Source organism: Dendropsophus ebraccatus, chromosome 4, assembly GCF_027789765.1.
Source record: "Dendropsophus ebraccatus isolate aDenEbr1 chromosome 4, aDenEbr1.pat, whole genome shotgun sequence".
NCBI classification, from domain to species: Eukaryota; Metazoa; Chordata; class Amphibia; order Anura; family Hylidae; genus Dendropsophus; species Dendropsophus ebraccatus.
Genome location: NC_091457.1, coordinates 103047074 through 103071267, shown reverse-complemented (window position 1 = coordinate 103071267; position 24194 = coordinate 103047074). Strand labels below are relative to the sequence as shown.

At 46.4% G+C, this 24194-nt stretch overlaps 2 protein-coding genes across 2 annotated transcripts in view; both read right to left on the bottom strand.

The window, feature by feature from the left end:
• GNAI2 (G protein subunit alpha i2) overlaps positions 1 to 24194 on the bottom strand; it is a 150184-nt gene that overhangs the window by 104996 nt on the left and 20994 nt on the right. The gene's annotated exons all lie outside the window — the stretch shown is intronic.
• The window catches only part of SLC38A3 (solute carrier family 38 member 3), a 46262-nt gene that overhangs the window by 2660 nt on the left and 19408 nt on the right, over positions 1 to 24194 (bottom strand). Inside the window, exons 5-15 of the mRNA XM_069966532.1 lie at positions 18795 to 18868; positions 18595 to 18687; positions 18424 to 18505; positions 14571 to 14653; positions 14350 to 14408; positions 13615 to 13782; positions 13427 to 13506; positions 6852 to 6952; positions 5027 to 5151; positions 4702 to 4846; positions 504 to 607 (exon numbers count right to left, since the gene is read on the bottom strand). Coding sequence (XP_069822633.1) covers positions 504 to 607; positions 4702 to 4846; positions 5027 to 5151; positions 6852 to 6952; positions 13427 to 13506; positions 13615 to 13782; positions 14350 to 14408; positions 14571 to 14653; positions 18424 to 18505; positions 18595 to 18687; positions 18795 to 18868 — 1114 coding nt within the window. The remainder of the gene's footprint in view (positions 1 to 503; positions 608 to 4701; positions 4847 to 5026; positions 5152 to 6851; positions 6953 to 13426; positions 13507 to 13614; positions 13783 to 14349; positions 14409 to 14570; positions 14654 to 18423; positions 18506 to 18594; positions 18688 to 18794; positions 18869 to 24194) is intronic.

The window sequence follows — 24194 nt, the reverse complement described above, 5'->3', positions numbered from 1 at the left end:
TTACTGGGAGAAGGTAGATCAAGTGAGGTGAATTCTGTCCTAAATACGAACCTGCTGATAGGTACCTATAGCTGAGTAGTTTGTGATCCCACCACGTCTTCTTATGTTGCTTATTGTCAAAGAAATATGGTAATGAATTTGTTTGGGGCACCGGGGGCGTTCCTCGGCCCTCAGTACACTGATCTGCCCATAAGCATCTATGTCCTCTCACTTATGTATATTCATAAATGCATAAGTAGTGACGTCTCTCTGTTTACTCCAGATCTCACTCATGTACAGTAACAACACATGTACGGCGCCTGGCTGTTGTGTAAGTTCTGCAGAGAACAAAGAGAGGTCCTTCGGGTGGGCCGAGAACACCCCCTAGGTATCCAAACAGATTCATTAGCATATTTCTTTTTTATTAAATTAAGCAAATAAGCAATATAAGAAGACCTGTGGTAGGATCACCAACTACACAGCTACAGGTACCTATCAGCAGGTTCCTTTAACTGTATACATACCAAGATTTTGGGTGGTGATCTGGTGGGCTCCTTGTCTTTGGGCATTATGCGAATGTAAAAGATGGCAGGGAAGATGAAGATCAGACATGGGGCCGAGGTAGCGCCTGTGGTACATTGAAAGAAAGACATTTAGCAACCAAGAAGCCAAACAGAAGCCCCTCCTCCCAAGATGTCAGTGAACTAGCCAGACCTTCCCTCCGGGAAGGAACAACCAAGCCAAAGCGTTCTCCAGTCAAGGAAACCACCTCAGCAAGGTATCCATCCACAGACAGCCGTTTCGGGGTTTTTGCCCCTCATCAGTGTGGAGTAGGTTTCTGGCTAGTGGGAGCAATGACTAGTAAGTGCATGCAAAAGGACGCTGGTTGACCTCAGGGAGATCAACCAAAACACCGCAGAGACACCATCACGTGTCTCAACGTCAGTGTATTCTAGAACATTGCCCCCTGGGAAATCGAATATGCAAAAGAACACTGCAGAGACACCATCACATGTCTCGACGTCAGTGAACTAGCCAGACCTTCCCTCCGGGAAGGAACAACCAAGCCAAAGCGTTCTCCAGTCAAGGAAACCACCTCAGCAAGGTATCCATCCACAGACAGCCGTTTCGGGGTTTTTGCCCCTCATCAGTGTGGAGTAGGTTTCTGGCTAGTGGGAGCAATGACTAGTAAGTGCATGCAAAAGGACGCTGGTTGACCTCAGGGAGATCAACCAAAACACCGCAGAGACACCATCACGTGTCTCAACGTCAGTGTATTCTAGAACATTGCCCCCTGGGAAATCGAATATGCAAAAGAACACTGCAGAGACACCATCACATGTCTCGACGTCAGTGAACTAGCCAGACCTTCCCTCCGGGAAGGAACAACCAAGCCAAAGCGTTCTCCAGTCAAGGAAACCACCTCAGCAAGGTATCCATCCACAGACAGCCGTTTCGGGGTTTTTGCCCCTCATCAGTGTGGAGTAGGTTTCTGGCTAGTGGGAGCAATGACTAGTAAGTGCTTACACTTACTAGTCATTGCTCCCACTAGCCAGAAACCTACTCCACACTGATGAGGGGCAAAAACCCCGAAACGGCTGTCTGTGGATGGATACCTTGCTGAGGTGGTTTCCTTGACTGGAGAACGCTTTGGCTTGGTTGTTCCTTCCCGGAGGGAAGGTCTGGCTAGTTCACTGACGTCGAGACATGTGATGGTGTCTCTGCAGTGTTCTTTTGCATATTCGATTTCCCAGGGGGCAATGTTCTAGAATACACTGACGTTGAGACACGTGATGGTGTCTCTGCGGTGTTTTGGTTGATCTCCCTGAGGTCAACCAGCGTCCTTTTGCATGCACTTACTAGTCATTGCTCCCACTAGCCAGAAACCTACTCCACACTGATGAGGGGCAAAAACCCCGAAACGGCTGTCTGTGGATGGATACCTTGCTGAGGTGGTTTCCTTGACTGGAGAACGCTTTGGCTTGGTTGTTCCTTCCCGGAGGGAAGGTCTGGCTAGTTCACTGACGTCGAGACATGTGATGGTGTCTCTGCAGTGTTCTTTTGCATATTCGATTTCCCAGGGGGCAATGTTCTAGAATACACTGACGTTGAGACACGTGATGGTGTCTCTGCGGTGTTTTGGTTGATCTCCCTGAGGTCAACCAGCGTCCTTTTGCATGCACTTACTAGTCATTGCTCCCACTAGCCAGAAACCTACTCCACACTGATGAGGGGCAAAAACCCCGAAACGGCTGTCTGTGGATGGATACCTTGCTGAGGTGGTTTCCTTGACTGGAGAACGCTTTGGCTTGGTTGTTCCTTCCCGGAGGGAAGGTCTGGCTAGTTCACTGACGTCGAGACATGTGATGGTGTCTCTGCAGTGTTCTTTTGCATATTCGATTTCCCAGGGGGCAATGTTCTAGAATACACTGACGTTGAGACACGTGATGGTGTCTCTGCGGTGTTTTGGTTGATCTCCCTGAGGTCAACCAGCGTCCTTTTGCATGCACTTACTAGTCATTGCTCCCACTAGCCAGAAACCTACTCCACACTGATGAGGGGCAAAAACCCCGAAACGGCTGTCTGTGGATGGATACCTTGCTGAGGTGGTTTCCTTGACTGGAGAACGCTTTGGCTTGGTTGTTCCTTCCCGGAGGGAAGGTCTGGCTAGTTCACTGACGTCGAGACATGTGATGGTGTCTCTGCAGTGTTCTTTTGCATATTCGATTTCCCAGGGGGCAATGTTCTAGAATACACTGACGTTGAGACACGTGATGGTGTCTCTGCGGTGTTTTGGTTGATCTCCCTGAGGTCAACCAGCGTCCTTTTGCATGCACTTACTAGTCATTGCTCCCACTAGCCAGAAACCTACTCCACACTGATGAGGGGCAAAAACCCCGAAACGGCTGTCTGTGGATGGATACCTTGCTGAGGTGGTTTCCTTGACTGGAGAACGCTTTGGCTTGGTTGTTCCTTCCCGGAGGGAAGGTCTGGCTAGTTCACTGACGTCGAGACATGTGATGGTGTCTCTGCAGTGTTCTTTTGCATATTCGATTTCCCAGGGGGCAATGTTCTAGAATACACTGACGTTGAGACACGTGATGGTGTCTCTGCGGTGTTTTGGTTGATCTCCCTGAGGTCAACCAGCGTCCTTTTGCATGCACTTACTAGTCATTGCTCCCACTAGCCAGAAACCTACTCCACACTGATGAGGGGCAAAAACCCCGAAACGGCTGTCTGTGGATGGATACCTTGCTGAGGTGGTTTCCTTGACTGGAGAACGCTTTGGCTTGGTTGTTCCTTCCCGGAGGGAAGGTCTGGCTAGTTCACTGACGTCGAGACATGTGATGGTGTCTCTGCAGTGTTCTTTTGCATATTCGATTTCCCAGGGGGCAATGTTCTAGAATACACTGACGTTGAGACACGTGATGGTGTCTCTGCGGTGTTTTGGTTGATCTCCCTGAGGTCAACCAGCGTCCTTTTGCCTCCTCCCAAGATGACATCATCCAATTTTGTTTAACTACACTTTGCCCAGTATAACGGACATGTATCATATCATTTGAGCCTTTTAGATTTGTATCCTTCCACCACCTTCCGACAACATCTATGTTTTAAAAACAATGGTCTGGCTGGTGTATACATAGGTATGGTATAAATATTTATATGTTATACAATATACAGATTGTAGCCCAGATTTATTAAACTGTGTAAAAAAAAACTGGTGTAAACTGCTCACAGTAACCAATCACAGCTTGAGTCTGATTTCACCAGATCTGAAAGCTGAGCTGTGATTGGTTGTTTTTGTTTTACACAGTTTGATAAATTTGAGCATATATCTTTAATCTCGCTATATCAATCTGACCAGTCTGGTAAGTAAACTAAACAACAAGCAATCAACAATGGGAGGGAAAACACAGGCATATCAGGAAAAGGAAGTCTGCTAAATGAATCTGCACAATTATCCTACGAGTCCTACAAGTTTAACTATATTAGTTGAGATGAGAATACTAAATAAAACAAAAAGGGGGAGATTTATCAAAATGGTGTAAAGTAGAATTTTCTTAGTTGCCCCTAGCAACCAATCAGATTCCACCTTTCATTCCTCACAGATTCTTTGAAAAGTGAAAGAAGGATCTGATTGGTTGCTAGGGGCAACCAAGACAATTCTACTTTACACCAGTTTGATAAATCTCCCACAATGTGTTCATTAAGTTTCAAATATGTGGCACTGTAGGAGCAACAGTTTTTTGTGTAAATTGAGGCTATAACAGATGCACCTGTGATCAGCCATTATCACCCACTAGTGTTTCCTCCTTGCTCGCCCGATCTCACCCCACGTGACTACTGGTTATAAGGTTTCCTACAGAACCAGGTCTATTGTGACAGACCTGCATCAGTGTCAGATCTGAAGGACAGTATTTGATGGCATATTGTAGTTAATAAAGCTGACTTGCTGCGTTCATCTGTGGAAAATATTGTTTTGTGTTGATACCCAAGGGGGACATATTGAAAATTTGTAGCATGATTTTCATAGCTACAGTGCCACTTATTGATGATTTTTTAAAAACATTTTTTAAATGTAATTTTTGTATCATTTGGAGCATCAGAACACCCTCCAACGTCATCTGAGTTGGAAAAGCTTAATTTAGCTAACAGTATATGATAAAAGGCTGAACATGTCACTGATGGATAAAAAAAAACAACTAAACAATTAATCCTCACCAATGATGCCGAATATTCCCAATATGGTGGGGGCAAAGATAACCAGCAGGTTAATGAGTGTGAGCAGTACCACAGCGATGGCCGTGTGTCGTATCCAGCTGAACTCCTTGTTCTGGAAGAGCATATGCTGTATAGCACGTCGGACCTAAGCGAGACCAGGAATTAGTGAGAAGCATGACTAAACATGGCATTGGTGTATTAGAGTATGGCCGGCACATTCATTGCCTCCCCTGCAGCAGGTACACTTTCCATAACACAGCCTCCTCCACATGATAAATATTCTCCACCCAGCACACTCCACAATCCTCACAACTACAGATCTTACCGGGAATAACACAATGGGCACAGTGAGGATGACGGCGGTGAGAACAGCCACACGTACACACAGAATCAGGATGTCAAATTGCGCTACTCTGCTGTAAGTGTGCAGGAGCTCCGACTCCACCTGGTCTGAAAGAATCACAGAAGAGAGTGAGGAAGGTCGGGCACACAGAGTACACAGGATGCTGGTTTACTGTCTGAACAGTCATTTGATGAAAAAATGTACAATGACTAATTGACCCCTACATTGTAAGAACTTGGTTAAACTGTTGGAGGAATGTTTTACAACAAGCTTGCTGACTGTTTCCAATAACAAACAAGATTTTTGCCATTAGAACTTTCTTGTTTACAGTCAGGGTTGGAGAATCTGCCCTTACACTACTCACACAAATGTAGGATTCTGTCAATTATATCTAGTGTAGACAATAAATACATCAGAACAAATCTGTCCCAACAGTTTCCTACAATCTATTAGTCTGGGGTCAAGGACATGTATCTCACAGATGATTGCCTGCACTGAATACTAATATGCAAAGAATCCCTCCAGAGAATATTCAAATTTTATAGGAGGCAATTAGTAGAGACTCTTAAATGAGTACTTCATTGGATTTTTTTTCACTCATCTCCTTGAGCTCAGTGATTGTTGTGTTTTGTTGGTCTATTTTTTATTGTCCCCTTAGCCAGAAACCTGCTCCACACTGACGAGGGGCAAATACGCCGAAACAGCTGTCTGTGGATGGATGCCTGGCATTGGTAATCTCTTGTGCTATGTCACAATACTTGCAACCAAGTTAGACTTTGATTTATTATTTCGGTGTTTTTGTCCCAATACTCGCAACTCGCGACTTAAGGGGCTACGTATCGGGGTGGTTTGGTGGTCTCCCCACTGGGAGGCACCCCTTGGCCACAGGCTTCCTTCTCTGGAGGGATATCCGGCTACTCCTGTGTTTTAAGACTTGCAACTGAGGCTCCACAGACCCTTTCTTTGCATATTTAAATTGTGTAGGGGGCAATCAGTGGAGACTCTTAAATGAGTACTCAATTGGATTTTTTTTACTGATCCCCAATCTCAGTACTACTCAGATGGAAGGAGTATCGGGTATTTTTGTATCAGATATCTGTGTTCTTTAAACATTTTATACACTGCACTGCAGTCTGATTGCTCTGATTTCTGCTATATGAGAATGGTTTCCAATTAATGATACTCATTACAGCAGTAGTAACCCAAATTCAGACTACTAATCTCCAATGTCCATATGCATCAGAAAATAAATATATCTCCTACAAAAAAATGATGCTAGACAGTACACCCAAATCAATAAATCAAATCCCTTTTGTGCATATACATATGTACTAAAGATTTAAGCACTTTAGCAGTATATTGCTTTCCTAGATTCATACACCTTGGTACCCCTTTGTGATTGAGTGATATATCATCAATTTAATTGCTATACAGAGTATATATTATCCTATCTGCCTTGTAAGCCATCCGATGCATGTACTGTATTATTTTCATGCCTCCTTGTTTTTAATATGTTTTTAAATATATATTCTTTTTTCTATATGTGACAATAAAGTATGGATTTGATTTGTTGATTTGGGTGTACTGTCTAGCATCATTTTTTTGTAGGAGATATATCATTACAGCAGTAGAAGCAAATCCTCTTCTGCTGTAACTTAGTGATTTTATGTTGGACCCTGATAAATCAAGGGACCATTTGTGTGTTTTCCGCAATATTTGGGTCTAAGGATATGGACCTATCCTCAGCACCTGCATACCATCATGCTCAGCTGTGTGTACCCTGTATCCAATCCCTAGCTAAACGTACCATAGAAGGTGAGGTATCCAAACAGAGCGGCCATGAAATACATGCAATACATAACAGCAATGGAGATATTAGACACTTGTTGCATCTTCTTTTTGGAAGCACTGTCAAGACGGAAAAAAAAAACACAAATCAGGCATCACTCGCTGGACTTGAGGGGCTAGGGGGATCAGATGTAAAAGTCTTTCCTGAATCTTACTTTCTGACCAACAAGAGGACAGCAGTTTCGTGAACAGGTAGTGAAGTGATGCAATGGTGGATCATGGCTATTGCACAGTACTAATTACATTCTATAATTGAAGCCTAACCAAAAATACAGTGGTGCCTTGGATTACGAGCATAATTCGTTTTGGGGCCGTGCTTGCAGGGCCGCCGATAGGGCAGTACAACTGGTACTGCCGTATGGGGCCCGGACCCTAAGAGACATGGCGGGGGGCCCGCCGGCCGCCGCCCCCCGTCCGCTACGCTAGGGGGGCCTGTACGGCCCCCTTGCCACTTGTTTTTGAGCATCCCGAGAAGCTGCGGCCGCGCAGCTTCTCGGGATGCACTGATCGCTTCGATGTTCCGCCCGCACAGTGAGCGGACGGAACATTAAATCGATCAGAATACAGGAGAAGGACCTGTCAGCGTCCTACTCCTGTATTCTCTCCCATAGGCTGCCGGCACTTCATACCAGCAGCCTATGGGAGGCCGGGCCGTGATCATGTGCCTCTCCGGCAGGCATGATGATGTGACGTCATCACGCCTGCCGGAAGTCCCGTCCCTGCGGCTCGCAAGATGGAGCCCGAAGAGGAGGAAGAGCTGCTGCCTGCATAGCGCGGATTAGGTGAGTAGGATGTTTGTTTTTTTAGGGGCACCTCTGGGGGCATTATTAGTGTATAGGGGCACCTCTGGGGGCATTATTAGTTCATGGGGAGCACCTCTGGGGGCATTATTAGTATATGGGGGCACCTCTGGGAGCATTATTAGTGTATGGGGGCACCTCTGGGGGCATTATTAGTGTATGGGGGCACCTCTGGGGGCATTATTAGTGTATGGGTGCACCTCTGGGGGCATTATTATCCCATGGGGGCACCTCTGGGGGCATTATTAGTGTATGGGGGCACCTCTGGGGGCATTATTAGTGTATGGGGGCACCTCTGGGGGCATTATTAGTGTATGGGGGCACCTCTGGGGGCATTATTAGTATATGGGTGCACCTCTGGGGCATTATTATCTCATGGGGGCACCTCTGGGGGCATTATTAGTGTATGGGGGCACCTCTGGGGGCATTATTAGTGTATGGGGGCACCTCTGGGAGCATTATTAGTATATGGGGGCACCTCTGGGGGCATTATTATCTCATGGGGGCACCTCTGGGGGCATTATTAGTTCATGGGGGGCACCTCTGGGGGCATTATTAGTATATGGGGGCACCTCTGGGGGCATTATTAGTATATGGGTGCACCTCTGGGGGCATTATTATCTCATGGGGGCACCTCTGGGGGCATTATTAGTTCATGGGGGGCACCTCTGGGGGCATTATTAGTATATGGGGGCACCTCTGGGGGCATTATTATCTCATGGGGGCACCTCTGGGGGCATTATTAGTTCATGGGGGGCACCTCTGGGGGCATTATTAGTATATGGGGGCACCTCTGGGGGCATTATTAGTGTATGGGGGCACCTCTGGGGGCATTATTAGTGTATGGGGGCACCTCTGGGGGCATTATTAGTGTATGGGGGCACCTCTGGGGGCATTATTAGTGTATGGGGGCACCTCTGGGGGCATTATTAGTATATGGGGGTACCTCTGGGGGCATTATTAGCTCATGGGGGCACCTCTGGGGGCATTATTAGTATATGGGGGCACCTCTGGGGGCATTATTAGTTCATGGGGGCACCTCTGGGGGCATTATTAACTCATGGGGGCATCTCTGGGGGCATTATTAGTGTATGGGGGTACCTCTAGGGGCATTATTAGTTCATGGGGGCCACCTCTGGGGGCATTATTAGTTCATGGGGGCACCTCTGGGGGCATTATTAGTTCATGGGGGCCACCTCTAGGGGCATTATTAGCTCATGGGGGCACCTCTGGGGGCATTATTAGTATATGGGGGCACCTCTGGGGGCATTATTAGTTCATGGGGGCACCTCTGGGGGCATTGTTAATTCATGGGGGCATTATTAGTTTATGGGGGTACCTCTAGGGGCATTATTAGTTCATGGGGGCCACCTCTGGGGGCATTATTAGTTCATGGGGGCACCTCTGGGGGCATTATTAGTATATGGGGGCACCTCTGGGGACATTATTAGCTCATGGGGGTACCTCTGGGGGCATTATTAGTTCATGGGGGCTTCTCTGGGGGCATTATTAGTGTATGGGGGTACCTCTAGGGGCATTATTAGCTCATGGGGGCACCTCTGGGGGCATTATTAGTTCATGGGGGCCACCTCTAGGGGCATTATTAGCTCATGGGGGCACAGCAGGGAATCCTACATACAGGGGGCACAGCAGGGGATCCTATATACAGGGGGCATCCCACATTCCTACTCGCTTTACTGCACATAACACCAAACAGCGCAGTTACTATGGGAGCCTACAGGGGGGAGAAAGGAAAGGAAGTTGCTAGAAATGTGCGGAGCCTAAATTGTTTGTCTCGCAGGTTCTGAAAAGATGAAACATATCTGGAAGGAATCATCATGGAGGACTGGGCCGGATGGAGAGGAAAAGGGAAAGTGACGCCTCAGATCAAAGAAGACGTCACCTGTGAGTCACTGTATGACACTTTTCTTATTTTGTAGAACATCATTTAGTAGGGGTGCCCCGAGGTGACAGCTACTACATTATCTGTACTCAGAGATATCACTGTGTTATCTGTGGTGTTACATAGGACTGCAGGTGACATCTACATTATCTGTACTCAGAGGGATATCACTGTGTTATCTGTGCTGTTACATAGGACTGCAGGTGACTACTACATTATCTGTACTCAGAGGGATATCACTGTGTTATCTGTGCTGTTACATAGGACTGCAGGTGACTACTACATTATCTGTACTCAGAGGGATATCACTGTGTTATCTGTGCTGTTACATAGGACTGCAGGTGACATCTACTACATGATCTATACTCAGAGATATCACTGTGTTATCTGTGCTGTTACATAGGACTGCAGGTGAAATCTACTACATTTTCTGTACTCAGAGATACCACTGTGTTATGTGGTGTTACATAGGACTGCAGGTAATATCAGGTGATTTCTCCAGGTTGCAGAAGTTCAAACTTCATCGTGCCCTGGTGTGTTGGTGTCTGTATACATGTGTGCTGGTGTCTGTATGTGTGTATACATGTGTGCTGGTGTCTGTATACATGTTTGCTGGTGTCTGTATACATGTGTGCTGGTGTCTGTATACATGTGTGCTGGTGTCTGTGTGTGAGATCAATTCTAGAGAATTGGCTCATATACCCCATTTTCCCCAGTGGCTTAAAATGTAACCTCTGTTATACAGTTATAAAATTGTAGAACCTAAATGTGAACAAGGTGCAATTCAAATAGACACTTACTTGTATAGCTGTCTCTTGTGCTCTGTATGCAGTGCATTATATTCACCCTTGCAACGTACAATTTATAGCGTGTCTACAAGCCCAGCGGGGCTCATTATATGGAGACTAAAACTTATACAATAGTGGGGTAGGGGTTCCCCTGTATTCAGAATGCTGTTGAGTGCTCGGCAATGCCCCGTCTGGGATTATTGAATTTCGAGGGTCTATGCAGAACAGGATAAAGACACCTCTGCTGCACAAACAGGATCTCCTAGAAAGCGTTCTCACCGCCATGTATTCGCTATCACTGGCTTGGGTGAGCTAAACTAGTCTGCCTGGGGGGGGGGGGGGGGGATTTGTATATGCTCACTAACATGGAACAGCCTCATTATATTAGCCTTATCAACATATTCTATGTTAGTGAGCATACCGGGGGGGGGGGGGGGATATTGGTGAACATATACAAATCAAACAGCCCCCCAGACCCTCGAAATTCAATAACCCCAAACGGGGCATTGCCTAGTACTCAACAGCATTCTGAATACAGGGGAACCCCTACCCCACTCCTATATAAGTTTTAGTCTCCATCATAATGAGCCCCGCTAGGCTTGTAGACACGCTATAAATTGTACGTTGCAAGGGTGAATATAATGCACTGCATACAGAGCACAAGAGACAGCTATACAAGTAAGTGTCTGTATGGTGACATTTAAATTGCACCTTGTTCACATTTAGTTTCTACAATTTTATAACAGAGGTTACATTTTAAGCCACTGGGGAAAATGGGGTATATGAGCCAGTTCTCTAAAATTGATCTGAACCAAATTATACCTCCCAGCAAGGCGTGGTTCGAACACACAATTTTTTTTTTTTTTATTAACGTGGGGGGCCCAGACACTTTGGTTGTATGGGGCCCCGAAATTCCTGATGGCGGCCCTGCGTGCTTGTAAACCAAATCCACTCTTAAACCAAAGCAAATGTTCCCATAAGAAATCATAGAAATGCAGACAATTGGTTCCACACCCCAAAAATAATGATTTATTATTCTGAATAACATGTAGAACAGATGAAACAAACATTCAGAAACAGCAGAATATGTGATATATAAGTTACTGTACAGTAATGGAGAGGATGGGAAACACAAGGACTGAGAGAGACTGCAGGGAGCATGAAGGAATGAGCAGGGCAGATGTGGGCACATACATGCAGCGCTCTCTGTCTGGGGAGAGAGGGGTTACAGCTATGGAGAGATTACCTCCACAGTCCTGTCCCCTGATGTGGATCTGCTGTGATTTGGAAGGTGAGGGAGACTTCCTGGGTCAGAGTACAGGGCTGTAGACCTCCCTATGCAGGCCATGCCCCTCCCCCACTCACGCTCCCACCCAGAACAGGGAACTCTTAAACCAAAGCAATGCTCTTAAACCAAGTCACAATTTTGAAAAACTGTGAGCTCTAAAACCAAAACGCTCTTAAACCAAGGTACCACTGTACATCTGTTTTGTGAGTATGTACTGCTGTCTTCTACCATGGGCTCTCGCTACTTTCTGCTTGAGCAGTTGCTCAGTACTACAGATCTCTGAATGCATTGATTTCACTCTGTTCTACATTACAGCCCTCCCACCCTGCCTACTCCAGTCCCATGTCACTCCTGCCAATTTCCCACCTAGAGCTGCTGCAGAGCATTTCAGTACATAGCACACTATTGCTCTGCAGCCAGTAAATGTTAAAGTGTAACAGTCATTTTAAAAAACTTTCAACATGTCATAGAGACATGGCAAAAGTTTTTATCGATCCAGGTCTCAGTGTTCAGATCCGCAGAGGATAATATGTTGTCTTAGGAGAGAGTGAGCGGATGGGGAGATGGAGGCAATACAACATTGAAAATGAAGGAACTACACGGCTTCCTGGGGTAATCAAGTCAAAGCATGCTAAAGCCAGCACAAATTGTGATTATAATAAATGATGTATCTTAGGGTGATAACTTTGTTTTCATATAATCTTCTGATACCAGCTTACCCATTTCATGGGTTCCTGGTGCAGAACTCAGGCATGCAATGCATACCCTTGACTTTTCTCATGTTTTGCTATGTTGCAGCCTTGTGCTAAAATAAATAAAAATCCAATCCCCCCCCCCATCATTCTGCACTAAATACCCCATAGTGACAAAGTGAACCGGGGGGGGGGGGGGGGAGATTTATCAAAGGGTGTAAAATATAGACTGGTGCAAACTGCCCATAGCAACCAATCACAGCTCAGCTTCCAGCTCTGGTAAAATGAAAGCTGAGCTGTCATTGATTTCTGTGGGCAGTTTGCATCAGTCTGAATGTTACACCCTTTGATGAATCTCCCCCAGAATGTTAAAAATCTTTGCTAATTTGAAAAGGAGAAATGAAAATATTGCACTGACGTAAGTGTCCAGACCTATTAGTACTTAGTTTAAGCCCCTTTGGCAGAGATTCCAGCCTCCAGTCTTCTTGGTTATGATACCACAAGGTGTATACACCTGTTTCAGCGTTGTTTGCTATTCTTCTCTGCTTTCATGCTCTGTCAGGTTGGATGGGGACTGTCAATGGGGAGTCATTTTTAGGTTCCTCCAGAGATGTTCCATTGGGTTCATGTCAAGGCTTTGGCTCACCAACTCAAGGACATTTAGAGTTGTCCCGAAGCCCATGACCTTTGACACTGCTGCTGATCATGTGACGCCTGCTACAGGAGAAGGACCAAGGTGCCAGCCAGAGCCTGAATGGGATGGGTGAGGCGAGTAACTATTCCTTTTTTGTTTTATTGCATTGGGGCCATTTAACTTTTTTATAACATGGATAACAATTTTAACTGTATTGGTAGTATTGGGCAGGTAATGAAGAGTGTCTGGATGACGGGGTGAAACATATTTTTCCCCCGTCAACATAACAAAATGTAAAAAAAAGTGAAGACTTTCCAAATGCACTCTATGGAGCCCCACCTGTTTCCAAAGAGAAGCTGCAATTTGGGCCAAGAGCACACAGGTGGAATAATGGCCAGAATCAGCATTATCTGTCTACATTATACTCACTCCTTCAGCTCTGTGTATATAGGAAGAACCTCAGGGTGACACACAAATGCAAAAGCCATGATGGGAATGGTGTACGCCGTCTACAGAGATGGAAAATACTCAGATAAACACTACAGCAGAAAAATATCAGTACATGAATACAACTCTATACAGAATAGTATTAAATGGGCCCAGCAAGTGACCATTACCTGTGAGTTCAGTGTGAACATCTTGGCCGAGCACCCTCCAATCTTTTCTTCGTATATGTGACCATTTTGATAGGTGATATCAGATATCAGGCTTGTGTTCCCGAGCACTGTGTGATCCGTGCTGTTCAAAGGCAGCGGACATGGAATCTGGAACTTCTTATATATGACCTGAAATAGAGAAAACAAAGCAAAGACATTACATGAGGGATTGGCACCTGTGATGATACAACAAATGGGTTCAAAGTCACTCAGGAGATATGAATGCCACTTTCTCATATTCACTGCAGTAAGTATTGTGCTTTCTCAGGGGTTGCCTTGGTGCCATCTACCGACTATGGCCTTTTTCACACAAACGTATGGGAATACATGTGGAATACTGATCCGTAATACAGATACAATGTAGATGAAATGCCGTGATGTCATCAGTACTGCATCTGTATCCCAAGTCACATAACAGAAACTCCATGCAGAGTAAGGCCAGGTTCGCAGGCTGTAAAACACCAGAATGGTTTCCTTTTAAGAAAGACTGAAAATATGTTGCTTAATAAAATATCATGTCTCCTCACATACCCATAGTTTGTTCATGCACTACAGATTTTCCGCCCATTTCAAGCTGACACATGACAGCACAGGCCCACTGAACTACACAGTAGAGGGTGAGGACATGCTGGCATGTGTAGTTCTCCACCCTGCTTGGGCCTCTAATGTGTATTGTATAGTATAATGTTCACTTACAGAGCACAAGAAAAACACCATACAGCTGAGAGAGAAGCCACTGGTATATCCAAGATATCCTGGGAAGAGACAGGAGAAGGCTTGTAATCAGTAGATATTCATCACTCTGCTATTATAGTCCAATAACCTTGAGCCTCTAGTGCCCTCAGTGTATTATTCCTGGTTATCAGACTGTCTGGATATAGATGGGGCTTATCTGCCCACAGACACTTTACACTCACCTAGCTGCTTCATTAATGCCAGTGGCAGGATGATGGAGGCTGATACTATAACAACCAGATAATTGCCGTCCATGTACCAGTCCCTGCAAGACAATGATGAGAGCAAAAGACAGAGAAGGAGATAAGGTTAGAACATCCAGAGGGGAGGTGGGGTGCACAGCGCAGAGAAGAAACACATGGGTGTATACATACAATGTGACAGGTATACAAGGTGGCACAACTATACATACAGTATATAATGTGACAGTGGGACATGTCTATAGATATACAATATAACAAGATAACTGTATTGTATAGGGAAATACTGGAGCAAAGAGGGACTGGGGACTGAGGTAGAAAGTAAGGACTGGAAAAGAGGGGCGGCTATTTGTTATAGGTAAAGCACATGTAATGGGTGATGGTATACAATCTAACCAGTATAATGTGCTTGTATACAGTGAGGGCCAGGTGAAAGCACACATTGCTGCTAAACAGCCATCACCCATGTTTTCACCCTTGCAAGATGTCCCTGTATTTCTCTGGATAAACTGGCGAGATGAATGTTATCGACCTGGTAAAGTGCTATTCTAGATGCTGTTCTTTTGTTACAAGTTTTGCATGTATAGAGTAAACAGTATATAGATCCAGACAGGAATGATTGGAATGGGATTACTGGGGGGGAGGGGGTTCTGACTTTGTGTAGTACTCCACACCATTCAGTGTCTGTGGGCACACATGTGGTGTTAGGGTAGGGGGCAGCCTGTAACAGGGCATGAGTGTCAGGGGGCATGTCACTGTACATCCCCCACCCCCATGGGTGCCTGCCAGCTTCCTTGTATTTTTCCACTTCTCTCTGTCCTCATGCCTTGATATTTTTAGGTGCTGTGAGTTAATACAGAGCTGGACAGCATAGCTATATCTCAACAAGAAGACGAATATCCAGGGGTGACCAACTACACATAGAGCTCAGAGATCAGATGACAAGCAACAACAATTCACAGCGATAACACTGTACCAAAATGATGTGCACACAGTATGGAGAGTCGAGGACACATGTTCAAGATGGTAGTAAACCTCACGTGATACCATTCCTCATTATTAGAGTACTAAAGTATAACATCCCCACTGACACAATGAATCATCCTCAATATCAAAATGTAAATGTGACACAATGTAACATCTCCAGCGACACAATGTAACGTGCCTGCGCATACAATGTAACATTCTCATCCGATGATGTATAGATATAGACAGATATGGGACAATGTGAGCTCAGCAGGGAATGAGAAGGCAGGATCCACGCCGGTTACTTGCAATGAGAGAAGCTTTGAGAACAGGCGGACGTGCTGAGGGTTATTTATTTTTAGGGGGGGCAGTTTGGGTAGAACTGGCCAGCTTCCTGCGGCTCTCAGGTCTGAGGGAAGGTGTTAGAAGGTCTCAGAGCAGCCAAGAATGGATGAGGTGTTAAAGTCTGGGCGGAAAGAACAAAGGGACTTAAATCCAAAGCAGCGTCCTCAGTCACCATACAGCAACGACATAGATTAATATATTATGGCCCTTATAATACCAACACAGAATCTTTATACATCAACTCATATCATCACTGGAGATATGTGACATAAAGTAGAGACAGTGGCGTAGCCACCGCGGTAGCGGCGGTCGCCACCGCAACGGGCCTGCCACAAAGGGGGGCCCGCGGGGCCCCGCGAGGCCCTCCCGATCAATCACTCTTGTGACCGCAAGCATTGTTTTGCTTGCGGTCACAAGAGTCCGGCTCTGTCTTCCCGCGGCTGCCGGGGGTGTCACGTCTTATCCCCGGCAGCGCGCGCATCCCAGAGCTCCCTGCGCGCCTTGGGCCCTGACTTACGGTTCCGGCGCGCAGGTAGCTCTGGGATGCGTGCGCTGCCGGGGATAAGAAGTGACAACCCCGGCAGCTGGGGACAGACCAGGAGGAGTGAGGATCAACGTGGGAGCGCGTTGTCAGGTGAGTTAAGTTTTTTTTTTTATTATCAGCCTGCAGGGTGGGGGGAAAGAGGGGGGCATCTATGAGGGTGGGGGGGAAGGAGGGGGGGCATCTATGAGGGTGGGGGGGAAGGAGGGGGGGCATCTATGAGGGTGGGGGGGAAGGAGGGGGGCATCTATGAGGGTGGGGGGAAAGAGAGGGGCTTCTATGAGGGTGGGAGGAAAGAGGGGGGCATCTATGAGGGTGGGGGGAAGGAGGGCGGCATCTATGAGGGTGGGGGGAAAGGGGGGCATCTATGAGGGTGGGGGGGAGAAAGAGGGGCCATCTATGAGGGTGGGGGGGGGGGAAGAGGGACCATCTATAAGGGAGGGGGGGAAAGGGGACCATCTATAAGGGAGGGGGGGGAGAAAGGGGACCATCTATAAGGGAGAGGGGGGGGAAGGGGACCATCTATAAGGGAGGGGGGGGGGAAAGGGGACCATCTATAACGGAGGGTGGGGGGGAGAGGGGACCATCCATAAGGGAGGGTGAGGAGAGAGGGGGCCATCTATAAGGGAGGGGGAGAGGAGGCCATCTATAAGGGAGGGGGTAGAGGAGGCCATCTATAAGGAGGGGGTAGAGGGGGCCATCTATAAGGGAGGGTGGGGGGAGAGGGGGCCATCCATAAGGGACGGGGTAAAGGGGGCCATCTATATGGAGGGGGGAGAGGAGGCCATCTATAAGGAAGGGTGGGGGGAGAGGGGGCCATCTATAAGGAGGGCAACATGGGGGGAGAGGGGCCATCTATTTGGGGGGGGGGGGCAACATAGGGGGAGAGGGAATACACAGAGGGGGGCATATATTATTAGGGGGTCACATAGAGTCAGGGCTACCCACTAACTGAGGGTGTAAAGGGGCCAATACAGATATGCAGCTTGTATAGAGATGAGGATGGTGCCAGTGTGAGGAGACTAATATGTCTGTCTGGCAGATTCTGTGGATTCGTGGCTCAGAGAAGTTCTCATAACGGCCCAGGACGGATGGAGAAGAAGATGAAAAGGAAAGTACTCCGATCAGAGAAGACGTCCCCTGTGAGTCACCTGATATAACTGCACTGTAATGTATATGGTGTATAGAACCTGTGTAGAGCTGGGGCCACCTCTATATGACTGGATGAGGTGATTTAGTATACTGGATTTGGTCAGTAACAATATGGTGGTGATGGTAGTGGTTGTGGTGTGGCAGTTATGTTTCCTTCCTATATACTGGTATTACTGGTAATATTGGTCTCAGTATACAGGATTTGGTCAGTAACAGTATGGCGGTAATATGTACGGTGATAATACTTTCTCTTCCAATATGCTGGTGTTATTGGTAATATCTGTCTTGGTGTGTGTGTGTGTATATATATATATATATATATATATATATATATATATATATACACACCAATAGCATCACTTGGTCGTGAAAGGAGGGGGGGGGGGCCCAAGTTGGCCTCTCGCACCAGGGCCCAGGAGACTGAGGAGAGATAATCATGTAGGAAGGTTTCAACACTCAGTCTGGTCAAAGAGTAATAGACTGTATTCACTTGTCCTACAGTCTCTCTCCGAAGCTTCAAATAGATGATAACAGGGAGCAATAGACTTCATTCACTTCCCCTACAGTCAGTTTCTCTGAAGCTTTGAATGGCTGATAACAGGGAGCAATAGACTGCATTCACTTCCCCTACAGTCAGTCTCTACCCTGCCTGTAATGGTTGATAACAGCAGATATACATTTCAGAGGCTCCATAGTTTGGCCTTTCTTCTATCTGTATACCCCTGGATTCCCCTGGCTCCTCAGGTGGGTCTTGATGTTTTCAGCAGCTTTACATGGAAACATCCAGAACCCGAGGCAAAATTCAGCAAGACATGGGCGAGCATCACTTACGTGGTTTTCTCTCGAAGGTTCAGGAATGTCTGAATGACTAGGGGCAGCTCCGATTTCACAATGTACAGGTAGCTGGACATGGCTGCGGGAGAACAAGAAACCATGATATGACATGTTTGGCTTTAAGAGCAGGTGGATCTGCAACATCACACCTACATCTCTACTACTCACCTCCAATATTCTGCAGTGTTATGGCAATGGCAGCAGCCAACTTTCCCGGGGTCCCAAAGGCTTTCTGACCTAACTGCTCATATGCCCTTATCCCTACAACACACAAAGGAGCTTTTTACATGCCATACACCAGACGTGGACTGTGATCACTGAGGGACTGCATGAGGAATTAATATTACTGGGCTCTGGACCTTACTTACCTACGATGCCGGAGGACTTCAGCAGTAGGTGGATCGAGTATGTGGACAGCAGGGCCACAGCCGTAAGGAGAAACCTGCAAATATCAGCCATTTAAAAGAATGTAATGAATGAGACTGCACAGAAATCACAAAGGGTCACATCACTGTCATGTGTCTGTCTAATGCAAATGAAGCTTAAACACTGTATAATATATAGTTCGAGGGACAGTTATTATTTGTGCTTTTTCCCTTATGCAAAGATGTGCCAAATTTATCATATGGTCATATGTGGTCTATGATGAACTCAGCTTATCCAGGCCCCCAAGAACATGCAGCCATAAATGACGCAAATGCATGATAAATATGCTGAAGGGAAGACAGTCATTAAAAAATGGTGCAAGAGTAATGATATAATTCTCTCTTTGTGCCTAAAGGTTAACATTTTCAAGTTCCCTGCATGCTGTCAGTGAAAGTTGGTGCATACAGTCAGAAGCTGAAAGCTGTCAGGTTTAGGAGAGACTCACAAAGCCCAACAGCTTGTTACACTGTATGCAGAAATTAATGATATGAACAGGACTAGATCAAATTGTTCCAGGCATTTATTACAATGTCTATATTATTGTATAGAAACAATAAGGCTAGGTTCACACTGCGTTTTCAGCATACGTTTAACGTATCCGTTTTTTGCAAAAAACGCATGAAAAACGGATTGCAAAAAACGGATTCATTTGTGTGCATCCGTTTTTCCATTGACTTCCATTATAAAAAAAAACGGATCCGTTTTTTTTGGCGGACCAAAACGGACCAAAAAACGTTGCTGACCCTATTTTTCTGGACGTTAAAAAAAACGGATCCGTTAAACGGATGCTGAAAACGCAGTGTGAACCTAGCCTAACTTTATTCTCTTGCAGATTGTCCAATGTTCCCAGGACCCGTGTCAGAGGAATACTCTTTATGGCTCCTGCAGCGATTTACGCTCTGTATGTGCAGGCTAGTAGCTCTGTCCTCAGGTAACGTGTTTTCTACGTTTAAAACCCGACAAGCTATTAAGGGGAATATTCCAAACTCTGGATGAAGTGGTTTAGAGAGGAAACAAGAGGTGCCTGTGCTCGGATGGGCAGAGCTGATACTGCCGCCAGATTTCTACTGCTGTCCCTGAGCTGTGGGAAACTGCAGCTGGCATTGTGGAGGAAGCCAGGAGATAAAAGGAAAAACGACACAGGCTACAAATTCTATAAACCAGGTGTTAACAGTCGTTTTCATTACTCTACTATATTCTGATGTCCACCCTAATAGGACACGACAAGACTAGAAATCAGCAACCAACTTAAGGCTGGGTTCACACTATGTATATTTTTAAAAGTATGAATCAAACAACCCTACATACTGATCCCACCAGTAACCAACTTAGTAGTGTGGCATCAGACAACCTTATCTTCCAAAAAATATCAGCCCATCATATAACCTCATGGCCACCTCCTGTTCTAGCAATCATTAGACATTACTCCAGCATCCAAAATTCTCTCCCCATTTTTCCAGTTATTAGAGAAGTAATGCTCCCTCTACCCATATAGGCTGACTGGCCATGCTGGCACCGGCTTCAACCCTGTGTGCCCAAACTGGAAGATGAGACACCTGAAGCTGCTCATACAGCTTGAGAACAGAGGATGATGTCTGTTCCCACAGGAGAGGAGAATGCTGTGTCCCCACATTTAGGATAATATTTCTGTGCTCAATACCAGGGTCAAGAAACTGGGCTTGGCTGTGTGATTGGGCAGGGTATTGACACAACAAACATCAGGCGACAATTTCTTATTAATTAAGTGAGATGTTAATGACCAGTGGCAGAGCCATTAGCTTCTCACCACCGTGACCCTTAGCATGGTGAACCAGGGAGGTGCAGCTGCACTTGAAATGTCTCAGTGCTGGATTGTGGCCCCTCCACTTTGATTGTATCATGTGGCGTCTTACACCAGTGATTTTACTGTCACGGCTGAGGGAGTCACAAGTACCAGATATCTCAAAGATCAGACCTTCACATAATCCGTCTGTAATATGAAGTACTGTGGTATCATGTGAAGCTAATTATAGGGCACAGTGAGGGAACTTTGGGGTCAATGAAAACACTTAAAGGGGTTATGCAAGTTAGGAAAAACAGAGCGGCCTCCTTTCCAAAACAGCTCCACTCTAGGACCCTTAGGGTCCTATTACACAGGCTGATTACGGCCCAATCATTTCAGTAAATGAGTGCCGATCTTCTAGATCAGCGCCCATTTACTGGACCTATTAGACGGCCCGCTATTCGCACAGTAAGGGCTGTACTGACATTGTTTGTGATGTCAATGCAGCCCTTGCCTAAATACCTGATCCCTTACCTCTCCCCACTCCCCATCTTCTCTGCTGTGCTCTGCAGCTTGCCGGTCCCAGCTTCTGCAGCGTCTAAGCGGCCTGTCAACTGACAGGCCGCGGCAGTCCAGGAGAGAAGACCGTGAGCGGGGAGAGGTAAGGTATCAGATGTTAGGGCAATTGTCAGCCGTCGGCTGTGCATCGCTATTACACGTACGTCCAAACCTTAACCAATGATCATCGGCTGATCGTTGTCTCTATTACACTGAGCAATAATGGCTCCATATAATAGGGCCCTTAGTGTATGCGCACACTATGGAATACGCGTGGAACTTTTAAGTGGAGTCCACCACGCGGACTCTGCTTGGAAGTTCTGTGCATATTCCGTAGTGTGCACATACCCTTATACCCAGTTTGTGCAGCTAAGATTTTTCGAAATGAAAATAACTGAGCTGTAATACTAACCAGAACCTAAGGACAGATGTGGCACTGTTTTTGGAAGAAACCACCAAAGTTTTTCTAATTCTGGATTACCCCTTTAAGTGAGATAAACATTACACCAGCCAAAGACCTTCACCAATATGAGCATTGGGAAGCAGCCCCCTCAAGGTGGCCATTAAACACTATTTAGAGGTTTTACTGATCTATACAGTCAGCTGTTAGATACAGAAGGGCCATTATTACACTCTGGCTTGGAGCCTATTTTTAGGTGGATAATTGGACTTTTCCCCCATTTTTGGTCTAAGTTCTATTTATGAGAGTACAAACACACACGACGGATCCGCAGCGGGCAGCACACTGTTTGGCTGAGTGGGACATCCACTCGGGAACCCCCGAAGCTAGCCAGATAGAGGAGCAGGTAATGTATATGCTCTGGCCAGCGGGGGCTTAACAGGGTGGTCTCCTGACATACATGCAGCGGGATTGACATCCCACTGTCTTCCCATAGACATTACAGGTCATGAATCCGCAGCGGTTCTTGCTGCGAATTCGCAGCAAGAAATCCACTGTGGATGCGTCGTGTGTAGAGATGAGCGAACCTTGAGCATGCTCGAGTCGATCCAAACCCGAACTTTCGGCATTTGATTAGCGGTGGCTGCTGAACTTGGATAAAGCTCTAAGGCTATGTGGAAAGCATGGATATAGTCGTTGGCTGTATCCATGTTTTCCAGACAACCTTAGAGCTTTATCCAAGTTCAGCAGCCCCAGCTAATCAAATGCCCAACGCTCGGGTTCGGATGGACTCCAACCATGTGTGTGTTTGTACCCTTAGGCTATGTTAACACTACGTAAAACTACGGCCATAGTTCTCGCCGCAGAACTACGGCCGTAGTTTTGAGGGGTGGAACATAGTCTTATTTTCAATGAAGTCCCGGCCGGAGCGTACACACATCGTACACGCTCCGGCCGGGATCCCATGTGGCGCCGGAAAAAACTGACAGATCAGTTTTCTGCGGCCAGAATTCAGTGAATTCCGGACGCAGAAAGACCTGTCAGTTCACACAGTGAAGCGAGCAGCTCCGGGCGGCTGATGCGCCCGCATCAGAGCTCTGCGGCCGGAAAGATCATCAGGCCGGTACTTAAGTACCAGCCGAGATGATCCGGCCAGAGACCGGCCGTTTCGTGACCCGGCCGCAGTCACAGAACGGCCGGTCTCTTACCTAGTGGGAACATAGCCTTAACCAGTATTTAACAGGTAAATATTTTTTAAAATCATCCTGTTTGGAGTATACACTTTGCAGGGCTCCTCTTGCGTTCTGCTTCTCACCGGGTCCTGCGCGCTCCAGCTTCAGAGCGGCCTGTCTCAGCTGACAGGCCGCTCAGCCAATCACAGGCCTGGACCGCCGCAGCCAGTGACTGGCTGAGCGGCCTGTCAGCTGAGACAGGCCGCTCTGGAGCTGCAGCGCGCGGGACCGGGGAGAAGCAGAACTCAAGAGGAGCTCTGGACCATGGATAGGTAATGTATGCAGTTTAAGCAAGGGCTGCAAGGACATTGGTAACAATGTCCATGCAGCCCTTGTTAAACGATTATCGGGCCATGTAATAGGAGCAGTGAACGAGCGCCGATCTAGCAGATCTTTAACAGTTATTATCGGGCTGTGTAATAGTACCCTAACTGGTGGGTCACAGATCCTCTAATTTATCAGTAAATAGCAGTAAAATAGCATAATTTTTGCCACAATTCCGTCAGATAAAAGCTAAACCACCATACTGGTTTAGTTTTCCCTTTACAGCTAAAGGTTTGGTACAACATATTAGCATCTGGGAGCCAAGAAACTGAAACACAAAGGGGGGGATTTATTGCGATCAGCATCTAATATGCCATTTAAAATTCATCCCTCATTGGCATACATGCATGTGAGCTGCCCGTGCACCTTCAATAAAATCTATGCCCGCTCCGGGGATGCCACACTCCCTTAACACCATGCTGTGCCTCCTCCCCTGCCCACTTACCTTGTGAGAAAGGTACAGACCCTTTACAAAACTGAACATTTTACCGACTTTTATCGGGCCCTGTGCTTGGCGGAAGCTTAATAAATTTGGACCAAAGTTTATGGGAAAACTGCCGATCCTTCCATTATACAATTATTTATTAAGATTTACATAGGACTGTACCTAATAACAGAGCTCTAAGGGCGATACCCGTGATTAGCCAAAACATTAAAACCTAATATTGTGTAGTTCCTCCCCATGCTACCGAAGCAAGTATTACTTGCACTGTATCCCACAGATACTGGACTAGAATAGGATCTGGGGAATTTAGAAACCAAGTCACTATCTTAACTTTTTTTTATGTTCCTCAGTCCATTACTGAACAATTTTTGCTGTGTGGCTCAGTGCACCATTATGCTTAAAGAGGCTTTTACCCAAGGTTTTCCAGCAGAACCAGTGCATGACAATACCTCAGCCGACTTTCCAACTTCCCACAGTGCATCTTGTTGTACTGAGAATGTAAATTAATAGGCCATTAGCAGGCCACCTTTAGTCACTGCTCCATGATCCATTTGTGATGCAAAAATTTCCTGTGGCACTTTGGCAGTGAACAGGGGTGAGCATGGGCACTCTGACAAGTTG